Source organism: Pollachius pollachius (genome assembly GCF_949987615.1).
Source record: "Pollachius pollachius genome assembly, chromosome: 6".
In the NCBI taxonomy this organism is placed as follows: Eukaryota; Metazoa; Chordata; class Actinopteri; order Gadiformes; family Gadidae; genus Pollachius; species Pollachius pollachius.
Genome location: NC_136939.1, coordinates 25,806,789 through 25,817,351, shown reverse-complemented (window position 1 = coordinate 25,817,351; position 10,563 = coordinate 25,806,789). Strand labels below are relative to the sequence as shown.

General features: G+C 41.7%; 1 protein-coding gene across 1 annotated transcript; it reads left to right on the top strand.

Moving 5' to 3' along the window:
* The first annotated feature begins 438 nt into the window (after nt 1–438).
* LOC307076886 (mitochondrial pyruvate carrier 2-like) lies at nt 439–8,306 on the top strand. Its single transcript, XM_079738108.1, has 5 exons — nt 439–587; nt 4,358–4,398; nt 4,843–4,927; nt 6,579–6,690; nt 7,785–8,306. Exons 1-5 carry the CDS (start codon nt 488–490, stop codon nt 7,849–7,851), a joined length of 405 nt encoding a protein of 134 aa, XP_079594234.1. The 5' UTR covers nt 439–487; the 3' UTR covers nt 7,852–8,306.
* Nucleotides 8,307–10,563: the final 2,257 nt, after the last annotated feature.

The following is a 10,563-nucleotide window of genomic DNA, read 5'->3' as shown; positions in this document are numbered from 1 at the left end:
GTCATTCTAAGGCGAAAGCAGACGTAAAAGTATTATAAATGAGGGTGTTACATCCATGTTATCTTTTTACTGGTATAACTTCTTATTAAATTATTTTATTTCGTGTTCACTCTGTAAAGCGTCTTTGAGTATTCACAAAACCGCAATTTAAGTCTAATGTATTATTATATCTACATTAGAAAATGTATTAGTGACTATTTAATATAATTGTATTCTTATAAAATTGTATTATTATTATTAATATTATTGCTTTTAAAAATATTTGTAATATTCAATGTAATTTACAATTCAGGTTTCCACTTAAATCACAAAAAATGGGCTTGGCTTGGCTTCTAGTTTAGATTGGCATGTCGCCAGACCAATGCCATGCCAGGGGGCAGGGCTTAGCTATCTCAGGTGACCGTCTCTCGTCTCATGTTATTTCTGAGTGGGATTCAAACCGCTCTCCCTCTGACTGACAGACCGATATTCCGTCCCCTGAGTCGACATGGGGTCCCTGGGTGTCCGGGTGTTTTACCACCGCATGCTGGACCGCGTGGAGCACGTGCTACCCGCGCGCTTCAGACCCTTCTACAACCACCCTGCAGGTACGTGCACGCGTTTATCTCAAGGTTGATGTTTTTTTTTATCGTGCACGTTAACGTTACGCGCATGCGTGCAGCGTCGCATGGTCGTTTTAAGCATCTAGGCCACTGGTTTGGTGAACTGGTTCGCACTGGGCGCTGATGTTAGTCGAATGGGTGACTGGATTATGCGTTCATTCATTTATTTTCCTTCATGCACGCGCGATTTCATTAGGATTGAATGAAGCCATCGTTAAATTCGATCATTTTTATTCCCATCAATGACTATAAACAAAATAAAAACGTCGGGTGGTTGAGGACTCGAACCCACACCCACACGTTGAATGCCTTACAGGCTAACACTTCACTTGTCAAGTGTTAGCCTGCTGTTCTTTTGCGCCCCGCGTCTGCGTGTTTTCGCCGCGCGCAGAGCGCGCTGTCCACGAGCGCATCCGAGGTCACGTGACGCGGTGTTTTTCCTAGAATGGAAAAAGCGTGTTGGTGGTTATAAAGATGCGTTCAGTCACCCACTATTATTATGACAGGTGCGAGGAAGACACACACACACACACACACACACACACACACACACACACACACACACACACACACACACACACTATTATTATAACCAGTTAAACAGCTCGGATTGGACTGAGATCGATTGGACAGGATTTACCATCAGTCAAGTACTATGATATTATATATATTATTTATTATTATTTTATATTAGTGCAGGAGCCAACGATGAACTAAGTTGGTTTAAAAACATTCATTATCGTTGACGATAATTGTATTTATTTTTTACATGGTTTATATTAGTCTCAAATGCATAATTTGGTCATGTATAAATGACGAATTATGTCTTTCTGATAAAAAAAAATGTGACGTCACTGTTTAGTATTAACTAGTAATACACTTTAGTATTAAATAGTATTACACTTTAACTAGTAATACACTTAGGTATTAACTTGGGTTGGCCGTTACTTTGGTTAGTTGGATAGTTGGTTAGCCAGATACTGTAGGAAGCAACACTGTTTCTGGGCCGTGCCTTCAACGTTATCATTTTGTGTTTTCTAGTTAAACATTAAAAAAAAAAAGTCATCAAAGAGGATTCAAACAGAGTGCCACTACACTAGTATTTAAGTGTAGAAAGAATGACAGTCTTACACCTGGGGCAGGGGAACACCAACAATGTGTGTAAAGAGCGTTTTGCTGCATTGCTATGTGTGAGTTGGTCGAGTGTCACGTAAATGCATCCCTTGGTAACAATGAGAAGTAATTAGAAGTCGGACGTGCCTGTGTGTGTGTGTGTGTGTGTGTGTGTGTGTGTGTGTGTGTGTTTGTGTGTATGTGTGTGTGTGTGTGTGTCAGAGATGGAATTAACTTTTTTGCCCACCAGCCACTCATCTTTTTTACCAGCCACTTTTTATACGCTATATATTTTTTTAATATATGCGTACATTTTAAACAATACAATAGTAACACTAGATAAGAAAAGTGTTTTTCATACACATCATTTTTTCCATCAGAAGTGATTTTTACTGTAAGTAGGCGCTACCAAGGAACTCAGTTGAAAATGTTACACTCTTACCGCATATGATAAACAATACACAGGTATCTGCCATGTTAAGTCATGTTTATTTCAAAGGTATTACGATGACAAGTTTGGGGATAATTCATCTATACAAAGTAGTTTCAATAAAAAAAAATTGACATATTAACAATAAAACAACATGCATGGCTACACAATCATAAGTTAATAGGAACATTTGTTTTTTCAGTGCACTGGCCTTTTAATTTCTTCAATTCAACCAGATGTATAAAGAAATCTGTCCCTATAATGCAACAGATGTATCCTCTCGGTATAGGAAGACTCATACTCTGCCTATGCATTCGAAATTAAACATTTGAAAACAGACCATGAAGAAACAAGAACAAGAAACAATGACTTAATAAATGCAAGACACATTGAAAAACGTCAGAATACATTAAACTATATATATATATATATATATATAGGAACTCGTTAGCGTATCTGTTTGTGTACGTTCGCTATGCAGCCCTGCTATTGCGCATTCACAGACTGTTTTTTGTCAAAGGAATACCCGGTCAATGATGGATTTAATATGGACACAAACGACTAAACATGAGATCTTTGTATGGATTTATATGCACGTTACGGGATGAATTGATAAGTTCCTGTAAGGGCTACGATGGCACAGATGACAGCTGATTTGGAACGGAACAACAGCAAAGTAAGGAACCCCGACTTTTTTTACTGTTCAATTATTAATGTTGTTTTTGAACGAGTATTGGAATACTCGCTCGGAATAATTCAAAGTCTGTAAAATGGTATTCGGGACAGCCCTACGTCTTAGCACACACACTTGACATCTGTTTTGACCAGACTGACAGAAAGCAGCTGTTTGCCAAACAAGTGAGCAGATCTCTAAGGTTACCCAACATGCTAGTTTTTCGACTGCAACAAACTATTGCATCAGGCCTAATAGAAAATAAAAAAATAACTTACGTGCAGTGCCATTCGAAGTCTTGAAATGGCCTTCCATTTTTGGCAATTGTGCATTTCGAACTAACTTCTATCAAGCTGGGCTGTTTTGAGGCTAACGAGCGTCCTCATCGCTGTCGTGGTTTCGGGCGCTGATTTTCCCTTGGCAATTTTCAAAACGTGAAGGTGACTTTTTGAGGACTCGTGGTCCTCCACGGCTTCCAATGTTAGGTTTTGTGTCCCACTCACAAAACTATTGGACCTGTGGCCATCCGAAGCATGTTTACGACAGAGAGCACAGAACATTGTCTGGCTCGTCCCGTCAAACACCAGCCGGTCACGCTGTTGCCCACTGTCCGATGTTCGCCATCTCTTATTAAGACAACGCTTCTTTTTGGGGATGAAAGGCGTACTATCATCCGCCACCTGTACCTGGCCTACACTCTCCTCAGCTGTTCTCTTTCCTCCGGTGAGGAAACGCAACATTGCTTTCTCTAGTTGTTTTTTCTTTATATGTCAATAATTAGCCTAGCATACTATACCGAATGTTGATACCGGCATATTATCTCTATGGTTACTGGTTTATTATCCCGGATGTTGACAGTCGCAGTTCAGCAAAAGAGGCGTAGAAGGGAGCCGGATCTTGACGGTAATGTTTGTGGAACTGTGCAGCGCCGTATGACGGATGTATTAAATATGCAAATTTGATCGGACCTGACTGGAAAGTATTACCCGACACAGTGGCGGGTGAAGTGACACAGTTCACCCGCCACCATACAAATCCAAATGGCGTGTGGCGGGTCTTAATTTCCATCCCTGGTGTGTGTGTGTGTGTCATGTGTGCCTCTGTGTTTTTGCCTGTCTGTGTGTGGCTGTCTCTGTGTGTGCTTTGCCTGTGCGTGCCTGTGTGTGTGTCTCTGTCTGTCTATCCCTGTGTGTGTACTAGTGCGTGTGTCTCTGTGTGTGTGTGTGTTTGTGTGTACATTGCATACACTTAACTCCTCTGTGATGAAAGCTTAAGTCTGAGGGTGGAATGCTGTCAGACTAGCTTCGGTTTTAACGTGTTCCACACTGATTTTAAAGAGTTATCATACAGACCGCTTATTAGAAACTGTCTAAAACCTTTTGTTTTTAATATAAATATATATTTTGTTTTAGATATCATACAGACCTCTGACACTAACTGTGTAATACATTTAAACCTTTTGTTTTTAATATATATATAATGTTATAGATATAATGCAGACCTCTGACACTAACACCGTGTTTTTATATATCTGTTTAGGACCAAAGACAGTTTTCTTCTGGGCGCCGATGTTTAAGTGGGTAAGTTTGGTCATAAAGTCGTCATCTGCTTTCATGTCTACTGGTAACAGTTTGGTCGTAAAGTCATAATCTCCCATCAATATAAAATAAAATCCAGTTTAGATCAAAAGTTAATACGCAAGAAACTCCAGATGATTGAAATGCTGCACACACACATGAGAAAGAAAGAGAGAGAGAGAGAAAGAAAGAGAGAGAGAGAGACACACACACACAGACAAACAGACAGACAGACAGACCATACATTCGATATCTTCACGCTCCGTGTATCAGTATAATAATCCATAAACGTTTCGTATGAGAGCTAGTTTAGAGAAAACAACCGACACAATGGAAACTGCTAATTGTCGGCGGGGCCTCCCCCTCCCCCTACCTCCCTCTCCTCCTCCCCTATCTTCCTCCTGCCCCTCCCCTCCTCCTCCTCCTCCTCCTCCTCCTCCTCCTCAGGGACTGGTGGTGGCGGGCGCGGCCGACTTCACCCGCCCAGCAGAGAAGCTCAGCACCTCCCAGTCCGCAGTCCTCATGACCACTGGTACGGTGTGAGTGTGTGTGTGTGTGTGTGTGTGTGTGTGTGTGTGTGTGTGTGTGGCTATCTGTGTGTAGCTGTCTGTGTTGATTTGTTCAATATGTGGGCTTGTGTGCGTTTAGCATATGTGTGCACTTCAGAAGTGTTTGTGTGTCCCTGTGTTTGTGTGTGTGTGTGTCTGTCTGTTGATTTGTTCAATATTTGTGCATTTATATGTATTCACCTTCAGAAGTGTGCTTGTCCGTCCGTCTCTGTGTTTTTGTGTCTGTGTATCTGTCTGTGTGTGTGTGTGGGTCTGTGTCGGTTTGTTCAATATGTGGGTCTGTGTGTGTGTTTTTCCAGTATATGTCTTCACCTTCAGAAGTGTGTGTGTGTGTGCTGCGTTTGCATGTCAGTGCTCTGATGTGTGTGTGTGTCTGTGTGAGTGCGTCTGCGATTGTTTACACATACACAGCGTTGACCTCAAAGTGTTATGCTATCGCTACTCCACGCTGGTGGAAACGTTGTCCTGGTGCAACATGGGAATAGAAGCAGTGAGAACATCATTTACTATCATTTTTATCGCTAACTTTTAACTTGAAGGTTGCTGGTTGGATTGTCGAGGTGTCTCTGAGAGAGACGCCTCACACTGACTGCTCCTGACAAGCTGGCTGTCGCCCTGAGGGGTCGACTCTGCCGTTGGTCTGTGAATGTGTGTATGAATGGGTGAATGTGTGTATGAATGAGTGAATTTGTGTATGAATGGGTGAATGTGTGTATTTGTGAGTGAATATATCAATGTGTGTATAGTCAATATGGCAAAGTGACCAAACAATGGATTGGATTCTTTCTCTCTCTCTCTCTCTCTCTCTCTCTCTCTCTCTCTCTCTCTCTCCCAGCTCGTTTGAACCTCTTTGTTGCATGCACTAGCATTTGACCTCCAGGTCTAGAGAGGCTGGATAATGAGTAGCCTTGACGCGGGTTAAGCTAGTTAGCCCTATCACCTCGAGCTAGGTTTTAAAAGTGGGCAATAATTGACCAAGGAGAGAGGCCATTTTGTTCTTGTCCTTGTTTGCAGTGTACACACACACACTGACACACACACACACACACAGAGACACACACATCCACCTTCAAACGACTTCTCATTGTGCGGTAACGATGACCTCCTTTGTCAGCTGAGGAATTTGCCAGTACAGACGTTAAGCCATATTAAGACCCAGTGTGTGTGTGTGTAGTTTACACACCTGACCTCCATCACAGAAGACACACACGCTAACATCAGACAGCTGTTACTACACTGCTATTGTTTTCTTTGGCTTTGATAAGTGTGTGTTCAATAAAGTTAACTCTTTATTCAAGGTTTTGACGAAAACATACATTAACATTGAGAGCGTTTAGCAGCCGCTTCTCTCCAAAGCGACTTACAATATGTACATTTGTCAGGAGAGAGAGAGACAGAGAGAGCGAGAGACAGAGAGAGAGAGATACCGCTGTACTTCCTGAGATAAACCGATCTTTAAAGAACAGTTGGAAACAACAATGTGGCGTAGCATCAGCGAAAAGAAGACATTAACCGTTGCAGATACACAACATTTACTTTTTTCGTTAAAATATGGCCAACAAAATGTCGTCCTGTTAATGGACTCCCCTTTTCCCGCTCTGACCCCTCTCCCAGGCGTGCTGTGGTCCCGGTATTCCCTGGTCATCGTTCCCAGGGTGTGGAATCTGTTCGCCGTCAATTGTTTCCTCGGGCTGGCCGGAGCCACGCAGCTGTACCGGATCTGGAGGTCAGGGTCTACCGTTTATTAAGTATTTGCCTAAGTTGACTCTTTATTCCAGGTTTTGACGAAACACATTCAAGCGACTTACCATAAGTACATCTGTCAGAAAGAGAGAGAGAGAGAGATGTACAGGTTTACACACACTGGGCAGGAACACACACAGACACACAGATACTGGCCAGGTAAAGACACACACACACACACACTGGGCAGGTACACACACATACACACACTGGGCAGGTACACACACATACACACACTGGGCAGGTACACACGCACACACACAGGCCAGGTACACACACGCACACACACAGTGGGCAGGTACACACACACATGCACACAGCGGGCAGGCACACATACACACACACACACTGGGCAGGCACACACACACACACATACTGCGCAGGTACACACACACACACACACTGTACACACATTGGGCAGGTACACAAACACACACACACACACACACACACACACACTGGGCAGGTACACACACAAACACTGGGCAGGTACACACACACACACACACACACAGTGACCTGGCTTCTAACAAAAACAAAAACTAAATACAAACATGTTTTGCTGGAGTTATGAACTGTCTTTTCCGGGTTTGTTTGAGTACGGTTTGAGTCAAAAAAAACTGAGTTCAGTGCAGTTCAGATGGTAAAGATTCATTTTTTGGTGAGAGATGATTAGCCAGTTTTCGGTAAGCGCTTAAGTCTCCATTAGGTTAAAGGTGGCATAGTTGAGTGATCGGCTATGGGCGGGTTAAGTCGTGGAGTTGGATTAGCGGTGATTAAGCTATTAAGCGTCTGCTGTCTTTGAAATCCCTCACTGTTCCTCTAAAAGGTTTTAGAACTGGGAGGGAATTTCGTTTTCTAATTTAATCCAAAAAACACTTTCACTGGCTATACTATTAATACCTTACTTTTATAAGGAGGAAAATCTTCCTTTACAAAGATTTTTGTTGATTTAATCCTTTTGATTAATTAAAAAACTATAACAACAAGGAACAATTAATCAATATTATAACAATTAATTTATTTTAAACCCCTTTTATACGATTTAACATACTTTATCCTGCTTCTCTCTCACAGGTACAATTCTGAATTTAAAGAGCTGCCTGAAGTTCCGTCAGAGGTCCCAGCAGAGAGCGCTGTTTGACCAATATCCATATCAAAATGGCCAAATGACGTACTGTATGTTGATATGCTTAGAAAACACGGTCCTGTCCAATCACACACGCTGTTCTCTCCCGATGGGAAGAGGTAAAAACACATACTTGAATATATTGAAAAGTATATTTAACATTTATAGCATGTTTAAGTGTACATTGAGTGTACATTCTGATATATTCCTGTCTTTTCTCATGACACAAATGTTTATATATTGAAATAAGTTGTTATTTCAATGTTTATTTTAACAGAATGGGACTTTTGAGTTTCAACAATAGTATCTGTTTGATAATAATATATTTCTTCATCTTAAGCCTTAAATAAATGACCACTGTCGTTATTTATTTGTTCATTTATCCAATGTTTCTTTCGTTTGGTGTCAATCAATAAAGAACAAATACAACGTTTTGAATAAATGCAATAATGTCGTGGCTTGAACCATTAGCGTGTTCCACATGTGTGTCAATTTGTGGAAACCATTTATAATAACACAAAGTTCTCAGTAGTACCAGTGCTCAGCCACTAGAGAGAACCTCAGACTCTCTATTGTAACAGCTATGGAAGTAATTCAGTGCCATCGGATTTTGAAAATAAAAGCCATTGAATTCTAAGCACTGAATATTTATGCATTGACGTAACGTATCTGGATTTTTTGCTCTGAATTTAACTCAATAAATCATATGCAGCTTTATTTTTCAAAGTTATAAAATTCAAAATCAAATATTCAACATTAAAAAATTCAACGTAAATATATTCAACGTCCCCAAATTCAACATGCCAAATTCAGCTGCAAAATTGAATGTCTGAAAATTCAGTGTTAACATCCGGGGACCCAAGGAAGAGCTATCGATCCTACTGTAGATGCTAGATCGTGGTCAAGCAAGGAGAGCGGGAATAAGAGCATCACTCGCTGGTTCTTTCTTTCTTGTTAACGTTAATTCTAAACAGCATTTTACACAGTAGCCTATAATAGGAAATGCTCAAAGGTAAATCAACGTCATTAAACACTGACTAGCTTTTTATGGGAGAGAAGCCACCGAACAGTGTGACCCTAGGGGGCGCTGTTGCACATTTTCTGAAATATGCACGAGTTTGAAGCGTAGACAGGCATGAAGTCGTTCACTTGCGGAAACATGCCCAAGCTTAAAACCAAACATTTGTATCGTCATTGATCACTCGGATCGGATTATATCGTATTCTTTTTTGTGAAACCGAATGCACGTTTAGTGCCTGGAGCAAAACAGTTGATGCCTCTGTGGTGGCATAACATGAGCACAACAAGCGCACAGAGCCAACACTATTCCGCACCGAGTGACATGATACAGATATGAGGATGACAAATTAAAAGCAGGTTGTTGTCGGGCGCTGTCATACCAAAATTGTACCGTGGGCGAAAATTGTACCTCCTACGTAATCCGCGTTCGAAACATTACGTCATGTTTCGCCGCGTTTGTCCGTTGCCAATACAAATATTTGTAATATAAGTGAGCAATGCTAATAAATGTCATTTGTAAAATAAGTGTTATCTGTTTAATGTTATTTCGTCTTGTGACGCTCAATGAATGAGTGTGAATGTCCGCGAATGTTCATAAACCTTCCTACGTCATCGTTCGACGCGATCGTCCGTTGCCAGGCAAAGTTCGACGCAATCGTCCGTTGCCAGGCAGGTTTGGAATTTTCGAACGCGGTTTACGAAGGCGGTACAATTTTCGCCCCCGGTACAATTTTTCGTGTGACAGCGATGTAGAGTTAGGTAGTTGTAACTCGGAAATAAGTGGAGAGAGAGGCTTCCGGCGTGTACTCTTGAAGCACGACTTTATTCAAGTGCCTGTTTACAACCTCTCCCGCCTAACCACTAGGGGGAGACATCACATCCCGTGTCCTATAAATCCATTAACACTACATCCCCCTTTCTAAGATCAGTTGTACTGATATCTGACTAACAACACTGTACTGTAACAGACTATATTGAAAAGGTTAACTGTTCCCAGTCTCGAGCATTCCTGAAAAGTTATTAAACAGACTATGTTTCATGAACAATAAGCATATGAACATTTATTGGCAAAACTGAACTAAGAAGGTGGGGTAGACTGCCCAAACCTCCTACTGAGTGTGGGGAACCTAGTGAAGTATTCAGACGCAAACTGGGGACCATTGTCTGTTCTGACTTCAGACAGTATGCCATGCCTGGCGAAGATGGACTTGCAATGTTCCACTACTGCTACTGAGGTTGTTGATGTCAGTTTAGCTACTTCAATGAAACGGGAAAAATAATCTATCACCAATAGGTACTGGTTATCATTCCACTGAAACAAGTCAGCACCCACCTTTGCCCATGGTCTGTCAGGAAACTTTGTAGGAAGCAGTGGCTCTCTGGGGTTGACTCTTTCCTTTGCACATGTGTCACAGCCCTCGACCAATTTCTGAAGCTGTGTACACAGTCCCGGCCACCAGACAGATTGTTTGGCTCTTTCACGACACTTTACTATGCCTTGGTGTCCTGCGTGCAGTTTCTGAAGTATGTCTGTCTGTAGTGGCTTGGGAATAACTAGCCTACTTCCTTTTAGTAGTAAGCCGTTCTCCACTGATAGTTCCTCCTGGACCTGAGTGTATGGTAGGTAAGCTTTGTCTATTGTGGATTTGTCTGGCCAGCCCTCATTACAGTACGCTTTCACTTGGCTCAGTATTTCATCACGTTCTT

What these genes read in the sequence shown, in the direction of transcription:
- LOC307076886 (XM_079738108.1), top strand. Translation starts at nt 488, where the DNA reads ATGGGGTCCCTGGGTGTCCGGGTGTTTTACCACCGCATGCTGGACCGC. An exon ending in CGCAGTCCTCATGACCACTG is followed by an intron (nt 4,928 to 6,578) that starts GTACGGTGTGAG and finishes CCCCTCTCCCAG; the next exon opens with GCGTGCTGTGGTCCCGGTAT. An exon ending in CAGCTGTACCGGATCTGGAG is followed by an intron (nt 6,691 to 7,784) that starts GTCAGGGTCTAC and finishes TCTCTCTCACAG; the next exon opens with GTACAATTCTGAATTTAAAG.